This window comes from Mchenga conophoros, linkage group LG7 (assembly GCF_057382185.1).
Source record: "Mchenga conophoros isolate Kocher_MC1m ecotype Shallow Benthic linkage group LG7, M_conophoros_male_GT1.1, whole genome shotgun sequence".
NCBI lineage: Eukaryota > Metazoa > Chordata > Actinopteri > Cichliformes > Cichlidae > Mchenga > Mchenga conophoros.
This window is the reverse complement of record NC_140532.1, coordinates 22,725,350-22,738,882: the sequence shown is the minus strand read 5'-3', so window position 1 is coordinate 22,738,882 and position 13,533 is coordinate 22,725,350. Positions and strand designations below refer to the sequence as shown.

Here is a 13,533-nt window from a genome sequence, read left to right as displayed (position 1 = left end):
AGTTATGGAAATTATTCAGAAAGCACACAGGAGATGTTTGGTACATTTACAGTACTTAATTTCCCTTTTGAATACGTATAATGATTGTGGGATTATTAATAACAAGCACTCAGAGAGCACAAACCTTATTATTTTTTATTGGATTCATTCTCTTTCCTTTGACAGTACTTTCTTAAAAGATGTTACGCATTTTGGGGTCCAGTTAAAAGAAAGGCAGACATGAAACGTAAAAGTGAGGTTAGAGGTCAAATGTGATATGATATTTGGATGCAAACTCTAATGTGATATTTAGAGTCCCCATAAACCAGTATCATTTCCTACATGTTGCAAACACAAACAAAGGCAGCAGAATTTTAATCATAGTTTTTAAGATAAAAGACATTTTATGAAAGTTTGACCTTATTTGACCTTGAAGGAGAGGTGAGATATAAAATATGATGTATTTAAAATCTTTATACAGTACTTTCTATGTGTTGATAATACACAGCACAGAATCATAGTTTCTAAGTTAAAAAGCTTTTTGTCAACCAATAAAACATTAAGTTGACTTTGAAGACCTAAGGATAATTTCAGTGGATTGTTGACCCCACTCTGCTCCGCTAACTACACTGAACCTTTCCTTCTACCATATTTACAGACAGAATGACATGCACACACACAAACAAGTGTTAATGTATCTGATGTATTACCACTAAGGCCTTACCTCCCACCTGGTATATATCCAAGTGCAAAAAAAACGACATCTTTACCCCTAAATTCCTTCAACTGGTATAACTTCGGTATGAGCACCATCTACCTGGATTTGGCCAGCAGGGTCTTGATTCGCTCAGCCCGACGGGCACGTTCCTCCAGCTCCTCTGGACTAAGAGGCTCATCGGTGTCAGACTCAATGTAGCGCTCAGGGATGAGAACTTTTTCTGGTTTGGACAGCTGCATGTTGGGCAAACAGTTAGTCACACACATTGGTCTGTGGTTTGAAAGGTAGAGATTTTTATTTCAAATGAATTTTTCTTTTCATTAAACACCAAATCACAGCAAAAATCATGTCAGGGAACTTTCAGGACCAAGCCTCAAACTCTTTGACAGGAAGAAACCTCTGTATTAGTGATGCTGCGACTTTCTCACTGAGCTGCTTCTAACTGAAGTCACATGTGTGTGTACCTCTCGGCTGATATCCAGGTCATAGTCGAGAGGTTCCACATCCACCTCTCTTATGCGTGTAGCTGTTACTGTCACCCACTCATCTGACTGGATCCTGCCCCTTTCTTTGACTGGATTCCACCCTTCATCGCTTTGACCTTCTGCCACAGGTCGCTCCTCCTGCCAGTCAAACACCTGCAAGGGGGACGAGTCAGAATTAAAAGCTTACCACACTGTGGGGGGGGAAAAACCCTATTCTTATCATTAATAGAATCTTGAATCATTTAGTTAAGTTAAGGAACAGTCTTGTGTGTTAAATATTAATACCATTATTATCAGAATGACAGATTAGCCAAATCTGATGTACACAGTGTTTATAAATAATGATTCCAGGTCAGATTTCCTGCAGTAACTGCAAGATTAAAGTTAAAGCATCAGCTGCTGTACATATTAGAAGTTCTTTTAGGCTGTAATGGGTTTTTTCAGAGATGAAGGCATTAGTAAAAAAGTAACTTGACAGATTAAAATTTTTAAAATTACAAAAATGTATAAATTAATTAATAATAAATTAAATATCTGGGTCACTGAAACATGTTTTTAATCAACACTGCTAAAAGTACTGGTTCCACAAAAAAATAAAAATAAAAATGTTGTGCAGGATAAGACTGACTACACAAAGAAACTCTACCTGCGTGCATGTGTAATGTTACTGCATTAAGCTGTGGTTCAGACAGAGAGAGGCAAACATAATCACATCACTCGTGTAACCAGGAGTAATTACAGCAAGTTCACCCAAGAATTTGAAAAGACTGTTCTTAGCATTGTAACCACAAGCAACTACAAGACAGCCAAATGATTCGTATGTGTTTCTGGATCTGCCCTTTCTTCTTTGTTTGTGTGTGTGTGTGTGTGTGTGTGTGTGTGTGTGTGTGTGTGTGTGTGTGTGTGTGTGTGTGTGTGGGGTGAGAGGTACTTGAGAGTAATCATCCAAGGAGCATCAAAGCCATGCATGCATCCTTCCCACTCCAGTAGCCTGCAGCAGGGTCTGAGCTGCTGGTGCTTTCACATGCTCTGAGAAACACTGCATCCCATGCCTTGCTGTGCTCAGGAGAATCAATCGCACACAGAAGGACAGATATAAAAAGAGAAGACCATGCAGGCACAGATTCCTGAAACCCCCACCGGATTAGGAAGAACACAGCAAAGAACAGATTCAGAAGCAAGAAACTCTTTATTGTCAAGTGCAAATCTCTACATGATAGAAAAGAAAAGGGGAAAGAGTTGTGCATTGCTTCTCGATTACACAGAATTAGGTGGCGATTAGCAATTCACTTCTTTAAGTTCTTTACTATATTTCTACTCTCCAACTGAGCATCCTCGTGTTACTACTCCACACTTTGATCTGATAGGCTTTATGTAGGTGTGAAAAGATAAAGACAATATGGCAGAAGAGCTTTTGGGGTGAATATCTGACTGAAAACAAGGAGTGGACAGCTGTGCCATTTGAAGGAACATAACTAGAACAACAGTAACAGGGGTTATTTGTTTCAAATGTTAGCAGGAAATGTGTCAACAATACACGGAGTAAAAATAAACAAAAAATCTCTTTAATGCATCTTTGTAAATCTGATAAAGACAAATTTCTTTTTTTTCCTCTCTTAAGGACATTAATGCCTCAGATCACTAAAAGTTGTTTAATTTTCCCACAGATCTCCTGTGACAAAGTTGTCCACTTTTTGTTCACACACACATATTTTTTTATTGCATTTCAGCCCAGTTGCTTTATCCAGTCATGTATTATTATGCTCTATAAAAAAACAAAACAGGCCATCTTTCTTTTCCAACATTAAAAATGTCAGTGTAATTATGAAACACAGTCAAAAGCTAAAAAGTAATTATGTAGTTTAAAAAATGATGTATAAATAAACATGTCTAATGCTGGTGAAGTACATAAAAATAAAATATACTCTGGCATTATCATTATTGTTATCGATATCATTATTATCATCATGTGCACTGAAAAGGGTGAAAATGATTAGCAGAAGGTGACAAGCTATGTATTGCTTACTGTTATAGGAAAATTTGATTTCAAGGGTTTATGGGAAATGTAGTTGATTTACAGGCAGCTCTCACAGCTGTGTGGTTAAACATTTGGTTAGTCTGCTATCATAACACCAGTACGGCAGTTATCGTGTGTCATGTAACCTTACAGGAAGACTTTGACATTTTAAGCTTCAATATTTTTTTTCCATCCAAGCACATTAGCATCTACGGTATTCTTCACTGAGACCAAGGGGCACAGCTAGCTGTAAGCTAGATTTACTCTAAGTGTCAAATGTCAAAGTTTTCCTTTAGGGATAAAAACCAGCACTGTCCCCACAACTTCCTGACTAAACTCTGCTATTGCACATAATCTATGATTCTGAAGTGGGGACGCATGCTGTAAACACACCATGATTAGCTAAAATGCTGATTAAGGAGGTACATTTAGGACAAAGGCAAAAAAGATCGTCAACATAACAAGGCACTTGGATTTTGAGTGAAGAAAAGAAAGCAGGGAGGCGGGATCATGATTTTTTTTGTAACATTGCATCTGTCTTCATTTCATCAACTTGAAAATGTATATTTTCTTTTTCTGACATTTTCCCTCACTCTTTTATATGCTCTAAATACCAAATCTCTACAAAATATAACTGTACAGCTGTATACTGAAAATATCACTCAGTAAATAAATAAAAGTGTACAAGTACACAGTATGTAGATGTACATAAATGGATTCTTTTCTCTACTTTGTGGTGACTAAAACTGAGACAGGAAGGCAGATTGATGCCTTCAGCTCACTCCTCTTCTCAATGGATTTACATTCAGAACTGTGTCAGTGAGGTCCCACCAGGGAGCAGTGGAAATAAAGTTCACTTTCACCTGAACCTTTAAATAATAAAATAAAATAGACAGGGCATCTTTTTTTCTGGTCTGAAACTAGCCAAGCATTACCCACAATCCCCTGTGCTCCTTTTCTCTCCAACTCTTCTTATAGTATTATCCACGCTAGCTAGCCAGCTGTAGTCAGTCCCGCCCTTTAGCTTGTTAGTGCTTTTGGCTACCATCAGTGGCTAGTGGTTACACAAGGCAGGCAGTGCTAGTGTGTTAGCATTTCCACTAGTATATTATGTGGCTGGGGGTGGGAGCGTGGCATATCAGCTCTGGTGGTGGAGGTGGTGCTCCCTGTGCCTGCTGCTGCTGCGGTGGGGTTGGGAGTAACGTACGGAGGCTGGAGGTTCGGACGTGCTCGAGGGCAGCCTTGAGGAGGACGACGAGCGTTGGGCGGTGACGCTGGAGGCAGACAGGCCCGTGCTGGAACGCTCGCCCTGGCTGAGGTTCCTCTTGCGCTCCCGAATTAACGCTTTCTGGTGGCGCTTCATTCGTTCCAGCTGCTCCTCCGCAGTCATTCGGCCTCTGGCCTGGCTGCTCGAGGGCTGCAGGACTTCGGAAGTTGATGACAGACACTCCAAGGCACTCTTAGGTCTTTCCTAGTGAGTAAATGCAGGAAAAAACAGAACAAGGAAAGCTTTGGTATGACATGGGGATGTTTGGTTAGTGCTATAAGAGAAGAAGTCTGAATTCCCACCCTTAAATCCCAGTTTCTATCTTCACTCAGACCACATATCCACTCTAACAGTTTCCATTTGGGAGAGGATACAGTCCACCCTAACCAATCATTAGAGATCAACTATCCACCTTACTATGAAGCCAATTAGATGCATAGCCATGCCAACATGCTGCTTTTTATTGAGATTGTAAGAGTGAAGTAGAGCAAAGTTAAAACTGTAGCCATGGCTGACAGCTGCTGAAAGAAAGCAAACACTGGCTCTTTAAAATATCCATCTTACAGCTTTACAGTGGTTTCTATCCCACCAGAATCATTGACTGACTAATCATTCGTCCTCACACGGTGCTAACTGGACCTAATCAAGAAAGCTTTTTTTCATCCACACTGCCAAATATATCAGTTAGACTGGACACATTCGAAGATCTGGGTCTGGACCAATAAGACAGATCAAAAGTGGCAGAAAACAAAATGGACACAAAACCAAACAGTAAAATAGCAGAAGTAGTAAATGCAAAAGAAAAATCAATTTGCCTGGATACAGATGCAAAAAATCTGTTTCTACTGCTCACACAGATGGTCCACAAACCGAGTGACAAAACTGGGAGAAAGTTGTAGTGAGAGATTTTTCCAGTGGTGTCAGTTTGCAAACATATCATATTAAAAACAAAAACAAACACGTAATTGAACATAAGATTAAAACAGGACTCACAAAAAAAAACAACAGGCTTTTAAAAACAGACAAACCCTGAGTTTGTCCAGTTTATTGTCTTTACTCACCTTTGCTGCAGAGCTCCCAAGTCCTCTCCTTAGGGTGACGTAGGATGAGATGAGATGAGATGAGTTGGACTGGTTCTGTCGAGAGGAGGAGCCTGACAGACCAAGAAAATAACAAGAGCAGTAAATTAATTTAATGAAAACATTGAAATCTCTTATGGAATATCTACTAGGAATATGGACTTGAATTAATATACAAATGTTGTGCTGTCTGAGGGGTCAGGTGTTATAAAAAGAATCAACATTAAAAGATGCCTTCATGTAATTGGCAAACGTAAAAACTGTTTACAAAATCAGATTCTTTATTTTAAAAAATGTTACATTTTAGATTTTAAAAATGTTAATTAAATTCCAGATAATCATCCACTGTCAAACATCAGCCTCCAAATGATGACAATTCTATAACTAAAGGAAGGCTTATTAGCGAGATAAGCAGCTTTGAGTAGTCAGAGTAGAAAAGCCCTGTGTAAGTACCAGTCCATGTACCATTTAATAAGAGCATGTTTCAAATTTTAACTGATGAATACTCAAGTCTAAAGAGACTTCATCTTAGTTTCTTATTAAAATAAGTATTTTCCACTACACACTTCCTCTTTGAATCTTTTTATGATTACACCTCCATCTTTTACATCTCCATCCCATCATAACACAACTCTATTCTGTATTTTTAAATATGTATGTAGCCAGGACTTTTCATGGTATTTAAAATATACTGTAACTAGACTACACAATGCTGATGGGAAATCACTGGCTGCTTTAAAATTGTGTAATCAAGTTCAACAGGAAACCTTTTCCAGTCAGATACCATATATCATTTACACATTACTTTTCAGATACCTTTACTTGAGAAATACTGATAGTCAGTGTCAGACCCAATGTTGTGGTGGTTTACTCCTGGCAGCTCTGGTTCACTCAGGTATGAACGCAAGTCAGCCTGAAACCAGAAAAGATTAAACAGGAAGTTGGACTGGATAGACTTCTTTGGCTGCAGCGAACAATATAAAATTAGATATTTAACTGATCTAACCTGTAGAGAAAATACACGCAGAATTAACACAACAATAGGGAGTAAATGGCGGCGTACCTTATAGTCTCCATTGACAACATATTGCCCACTTTCTCTGTCCCTCTTCCTCTCATCTGACTGGCGCTTCAGCCCACGCACCGATGTGTGGCGGATAACTGAGGCCTCTTTGGGGAGGGGCGGAACCACAGGAGGTATATCCTCATAGTCGTACTGGCGAGGCAGTGGTGGCCTGGGTGGGGCACTGTCCTCTGCCTGTGCGGCAACGAGGACAAGAAAGCATCGTTATTTTGCTGATAACATTTCATTTAGACTAAATCCAGCAACTTCGTGAAAGTTAACTTTCAGCTGACTCTGACGTTTTTACCAGCAGAGCTGTGGCACTCACCCACTTTGGCACAGTGCTGTGAGGCAAAGTATAAGAGTGGATGTTTGGGATGGAGCTGCGAGGAGGAGGCTGAATCTCTGCACTGGGAGAAGGCACTGCTGGTTCTGACACTGAAGGCACTAATTTCCTCTCTGGTGGGATGTGTGAATGCAGAGAAATCAGAATTTAGATTTTAAATATAAGACGTTTTACACTGAGGTTTACACCCAGGCACGGGAAGAATTTCTTATTCATTTACACTGAGAGAAGGAGTAAGAGAAATACAGTTTCAATCCAAGTTTGACTGGAAAGCAGAAGAACAGGGAGTGAAAGTCAGTGACATAGTCAGACTCACTGTAATAGTAATTACAGCACAATATGCACAGAATATAAAATACTAAATATCAGACCATGTGGCCATTTTTAGCTATACACCTACAAGGTGTGTTGAGATCAAGGCCTTTATTGGATCTTAATGACTCTCTTCCTATCTGGTTATCATTACCAGTCCCTGCACTGAGTCCTCTGGTTTTGGGCTCTCTACCTGGGTTCTGGACAGAGTCGATGGTAATCTTGTAGTTGGCTTTGCTGGCACTCAGTCCGGCCATCACATCTTCAATCCTCCACAGCTCGCGCTTCATCTCAGCTTTCTCTTGCTGTATAACAACATAAAGACAAAATCAGCAGAAGGAATCCGACTCAGTTCACCTCATATTTGATGTGGTTTCATTTTGGAATGCTTTACAAACATTCAGAGATGAACTTACACACTTGCTTTACTTCTCTCTGGGATAACTTTCTTGGAGATGAAATGCCGGTTTGGTAGCGAGGCTACAAATACACACAGCCGCTCTATCACGTGATGCATACTGCTCTGACGTGCTACGGTTATGAGCCGAGTTATGCCATGTCGCAAGTTTTGTGAGGAGCTTTTTTGATATTTAGTGGATGGGATTACATTTTTTATTTCTCTCTGATATCCAATCCAGTAACTTAGGTCAGTATTGGACCGATACCGATACGTAATATCGGATCGGTCCATCTCTAGTACATATATGCATCTCCTCAAGGGCTTTTCTTACTTGGCTACATCTAGTAAAGGGCTTATTTCTTTTATTACCAAGGAAAATGTTCTACTGTCTTCCACTTTAGCTCTCGATTTGATTTTGCAGGTCTTTTGGTGGTGTTGTGTTGTCTGTGCATTCCGTTCTAAGAATTTACCAACTCGTGATTTTTCAGGCGAATGATGCCCTCTTCTACTTGCATCAAGAATTCTCTAGACCACAACTGACCTATTGATTAATACTAAAAAGAAAGACTATTAAACAGGCCACACCCGGCCATGAAACTGCTTGCTCTTCAGTTGTTCACTTATGTTTGAGCATATTATTAAACTGTTTTTACACAGAGGGACACACACTATGTAAAAATTGTTGCAATTCTAAAATTGCTGATGCAATGTTTCTATTTTATTCCGAGGGTGAGAGTCTGCACTCGAGCAATATAGTGATGACAAAATACAAAAAAATAAATAAATAAAAATAAAAATAGTCTTCAAAAACAAAGAAGCGCCATATAAAATCCAGGCTATGAGTAAATGCCTGTTTTAACTGAAAATCCAGAACTAGATTGGCTCCGCTCTAACATGCAGTAACACGTTTTACCTGAGAGGTGGAGCTGTGGTTCATTTGTGCCTGCAGTGCTAGCCTCAACTGATCTACTGAATTCTCAAGCCTGCTGTACTCCTCCCAGGCATGTGCCATCTCCTGCATTAAACAAACACACACATGCAGAAAGACTTAATACATAGTCCCACGGTAAACGGGTTCAGGTTCTCTTATTTGTGCCTGTAGGGAGGTTTGATCTGCAGTCATCCATCCCCACATGCCCATTTTAGCCTCCCCGCATAAAAAAAACAATACAAACCAAAAACCCATAAGTCAATAATGGAGCACATTATAACGTGATGAATAAATAAATAATTAATCTACACGGTATCATATAAGATATAAAGGCCATGAGCTTTTTCCTGTTAAGTTGTATACACACTTTGTATACACACACAAAGTGTATTAGAGGCACACTGTTAAACATATGGCACATAATAACAAGCAGCTGCAAGCATTGAAACAAATGCATTTGTAGAATTATGTGTGGACTGTGAAATGAGTGTTTATACAATAACACTCAGTCATAGATACCGTGGAAACGCGGGATATTTGCGCCCTGATCGTCACCAGATCTTCCTGCAGCAGCCTCTGCTGGTAGGCGATTTTGTGGGCATGAGCTGGTTGTTCCTGGTACTGCTCCATCTGCTGATGGGACAAATCTAATACACTCTCCAGCTTGTCCTGAAGAGACAAGGTTGAGATCAGCATGAGATGAACAGAGAGCAACCGACCCCTGGCTTGTTTGTAGAATGCTGTTCTATAAATGGACACTTACTATTCAGCAGATGACTATTTTAAAATACCTCCAGGGGGCAGCATGTTTCCACAGAGCTGCGCTGCCATGAGATACCGACTGACTTTCATTAAAGTAGATCCTGAGCTGTATATGGTCAGACTTTAACTGCACGCCCTACATTATTTTGCAAATAACACCTTGTTGTATTCAGAATCTGATGAGGAATGTGTACTTTCATGTGGGGTTGTAACAGTAAAAGCTGAGGTAAATAAAGCGTCTGTCTCTACTTCAGTCGACTTTCCTAATTATGACAGTGAAGGTTACATTTAGCAGGAAACTTGTTTTGACTCTGATGTGTGCTGCCACATACTTTGACAGCTGCTTTAAGCTATTAAACTCAAATATATTTCAACTAATTACAGTATGGGGCACTTTATGTAGTATTTCCTAGAATTTTGTAACACTTTCCATTCAGACTGATAAGCCAGAATCAGGCTGACTCATCTGACTGACTACAGCGGGTAGAATGTCCTGGCATGGCTGGCTTAAAGTCTTTCTAACTATTACTGTGTACCTTGTCGTCCTTCAGGGAGCTGATCCTCGCCTCCAGATCCTTTAGTATGTTGTCCTGTTCACATAACCGACTCAACTTCACCTGCAGATGGAGACAAAGAGTCGAGTGGGCAGGGAAAGGAATGGAAGGGGGGTCCTTTATACACTCACAGATAAAATGCCTCAAGTGCTCACCAAAGTGTGTGCGTGTATGTGCGTCTTGACCTCTGGTAATTAAGAGGCCCATTTGCTTAATTTACAACTTCCTCTTGTTTGTGTAGGTGCAGTGAATGAAAACGTCTCTGAGCGTAAGCATGTGTGAGCATTATAGTAACATGAGGGCACACATACTTGTGTATACGTCCATTTTAATGCATATGGGTTTAGCACACTTGAGATTTGCAGCCCTACAACTCCGCTGTCTCGTTTTGGTGTACTTAGAATTACTGTGAGTGAAGCAATTAAACAAAGTGAGTGCAACCCACCTGACATGTTTAATTACAGTGTCAGACTCTCAGAGCCTTGTTAATTAATCTCTGATTGAACTGAAAGCAAAGGTGGGATCACTTCATGCATGTAAAAAGGTTCAAAGTGAAAATCTTAATGTGAACAAAGTACCTCTCTGTATATATTGTTTTTTCTTTTACACTCTACATTGGTTTTTATATTCCACTGAATAAATTATTAATCTACAAGTTGTCTCCATGGCGATGTTGTTGTTGGAGCTCCTCAAATATTCATTGCAGACAACATGCTCATAAATTTTAAATAAACTGTGTGTGAGAAGTAAATCGTGAGAAATACTTTCATAAGAGAAAACGAAGACGGTTTGAAAAGCTGCAGGGAATTATCAGACTGAAAGACTCAAAGCTTTTGACTATTAACATTCTCCGCAAGATTTTTTCTCCTGAAATCTAAGTGTCCACCCACACTTTTTTCACAGGATCCATGTTTTGTTTTGCCTAAATTGCCCTTACTTTTCTCCCAACTGAACCACAACAGTCAGAAGAAACTAGAATTAAGTGTTCCCTTGGCTGAAAGGCAGCGAATGAGTGTTTGACTGTTTCATCTATTACATAAAAACATTAAACCTGTTTATGAATATTCTGAATATGCATCAAATAGAAAGGTCCTTGAATATATGTATATCTTTGTTCATTCAGGTCAATGCAGTTTGTAATAGAAACATATAACAAAAAAAACCTACAGCATCCTGAAATGTCCAACCAACACGCTTTTCACCGATTGGTTAAAAAGTTCTCGAGACATCAAAGTAACAACTGAAAATTATCAAACACAACCTCATCACAGAGTCTAAAGTGTATTTTTGTTTATGTTTTTTTTCTAGTGCAGTCAACAAGCTCGTACTTACATCCACATCACTTTCTGCAACCTTGACAGGTTTTCCTGACTCCTTCAGTACCTGGAAATTCCAAAATTAATATTTTAAGATATTAGTGTTGTGGTAAAAAACAAACAAAAAAGTGTACGACTCCATGGTACATCTGTGCTGAAGTAAGGGAAATGCAAAACACAGAGACCGGCTACAAACTATTATGGGCTGCGACAGGCTATCTATGACACATTCCCTAAGCCTTGTGTACATAACAGTATGAGACTTCTGCCACACAAAATCAGCTCTTGCCATGAACAACACAATGGCTATGGAGACTTTGAAGCTCTGCACAAAATGACTTATCGGTTTCCACTTGCTGTTTTTTTTTTTTTTGTGAAAAAACAGATCTTTGAAGAATGCGCAGTGGAGCGAATTTCAGGTGCCCACTGTGAGGTTTACTGGCGTTACGCTCGCTAGCTTTACAAATCTCAGAATATAGCACATGTGCACCATGTTTAACACTAAAACTCACTGGTGACAGCTCTTTTTTTATTCATGTTTAGACGTTTTTCTGTTTTGCTCATTTTATTTTAGGAGTGTGTTCCCTTTTTTTAAATAAAACAAACAAATAAATAAACAAGACACAGTAGAGCCTTGCATCATTGTCAAGGAGGTGCAGCGTTTCAGAGACGATGGTAGAAGCAGCTGGCTTTTCAACCACCGGGCCACAGCCACAACACATGCACTGCCGAGCCATCCCATGCCCATTATTTAACAGCGCCATCAACATCGCCACATGGTGGGAGGGGGTTGTGTGAACATGGACAGAAGACATCATATTCAGTTCAAGCTGTAGATGCAGTGCTGTAGGCAATGGGATGGTCTTTCTAGAACACACACTCTCTAAACGTCTAAACATACACACACCCCATACACACAGACTATTGAGCTTGTGTCCCTCTGAACACTAAGCAAACATGCACGAGCAGGAATCACACCCACAAACACAGCCATACTACACACAGCTCTACATCTTTTAATATAGTGCACATACTGGACATACATGCACGCATACACAGAGCTTACGTTCATTAGAGGCCTGAGAGGCCCAGCAGTGCAGTGCAGTAGTAAACTGTGAACTGCGAGGATCAGGGGCTCTAGAGCTCTGATCTGGGAGTCAAAAATCACAAAGACACAGAGCCGCAATCACAAAATGGCGGCTGCTTTTGTGAGATGCTTCTAAAACCACTCAAAGAGTTAGAAGATCACTGCAAGGATTTAGGGATGTTTGGTCCCACACAGATGCTTGAACATCTCCTTTTGTAGCTACAACATTTGTAGCTGTCTCCGCTCAACAGATCAACAAGGGTGAAGGAAGTGGCTGTCAGTAAGAATCACCACGCATGTTAGATTACACTAGAGACATTTCAAATCAGAAAGGCGCAGCTGAAGGGAAAAAAAACACTTAAAGTAAAGGAAAAGATTCATTAAAATAGCTAACGGGAATCAGGTGATCAACTTTGTCCATCATTATCTTTCTCACCTTTAGGTCCAGATACTCCAAGTCCTTCTTCAGCTGCATATAGGTGTCATCAGCCTAGAAGATGACAAATATGCAAGCTTGGATTACTGATGTGTGCCAACAGGCACTAAACAATCCACTGAAACATCAATCTATAGAAGCAACAGAAACTATTAATTTTGCATCCCGGGAGATTTTGGTATCAAATATGATGTGTGTGACTTGCTGTTATATGTCTACGCACACATGCACCACAATACACTGAGACACACAGTAAAAATGTGTTCATTTATTTCATGATCAGAGAAGTTGCAATCATCACAGGACGAGCAGAAACCAGATCTCTTAGAAGAAGTAGAAGATCTTGAGATATTGTTGAATTCAGCTTTGAATTCAGCCCGTACGTGCCACTCAAAAGTAAAATAGAAGCAAGAAGTAGAAGAAGCAAACTTCTATACAGCCGAAAATAAGACTCACGCATCAGAGGACCAAGCTGAACAACACATCCACAGGTTGCCAGTTTGCTAAAGCATGGGATGGCTTTGTGGACGTCGAAAAGAGAGCAACACAACATGCCATGAACAGTATCAGTAGAAGCACGACATGGAAACTGACCAGCCAAGAACAGCACATGGACAAGAGGCAGATGGTTCTCGATGCTAAGCAAAGGAACTTTAAAGTAGAAGTTGCCACTAATATAAGGATACTAGGATCTTATTGAGTCTTTTGGTTGGGCTTCATTCATCATCTGAGTTTTCTTGATCACCATTTCAGATTTTATATGTTTTTACAGTTGGTAACT

The 13,533-nt window shown here is 39.9% G+C and overlaps 1 protein-coding gene across 3 annotated transcripts in view; it reads right to left on the bottom strand.

The window, feature by feature from the left end:
• The window catches only part of LOC146570112 (pleckstrin homology domain-containing family A member 7-like), a 150,299-nt gene that overhangs the window by 2,475 nt on the left and 134,291 nt on the right, over nucleotides 1-13,533 (bottom strand). For all 3 annotated transcript variants that reach the window (XM_085282941.1, XM_085282942.1, XM_085282943.1), the window contains 14 exons: nucleotides 12,753-12,806; nucleotides 12,296-12,379; nucleotides 11,246-11,296; nucleotides 9,896-9,976; nucleotides 9,117-9,266; nucleotides 8,580-8,681; nucleotides 7,460-7,571; nucleotides 6,937-7,067; nucleotides 6,609-6,803; nucleotides 6,362-6,458; nucleotides 5,528-5,619; nucleotides 4,407-4,670; nucleotides 1,162-1,335; nucleotides 797-930 (listed from right to left, as the gene is read on the bottom strand). In XM_085282941.1, the coding sequence (XP_085139067.1) occupies nucleotides 797-930; nucleotides 1,162-1,335; nucleotides 4,407-4,670; nucleotides 5,528-5,619; nucleotides 6,362-6,458; nucleotides 6,609-6,803; nucleotides 6,937-7,067; nucleotides 7,460-7,571; nucleotides 8,580-8,681; nucleotides 9,117-9,266; nucleotides 9,896-9,976; nucleotides 11,246-11,296; nucleotides 12,296-12,379; nucleotides 12,753-12,806 (1,721 nt within the window). The remainder of the gene's footprint in view (nucleotides 1-796; nucleotides 931-1,161; nucleotides 1,336-4,406; nucleotides 4,671-5,527; nucleotides 5,620-6,361; nucleotides 6,459-6,608; nucleotides 6,804-6,936; nucleotides 7,068-7,459; nucleotides 7,572-8,579; nucleotides 8,682-9,116; nucleotides 9,267-9,895; nucleotides 9,977-11,245; nucleotides 11,297-12,295; nucleotides 12,380-12,752; nucleotides 12,807-13,533) is intronic.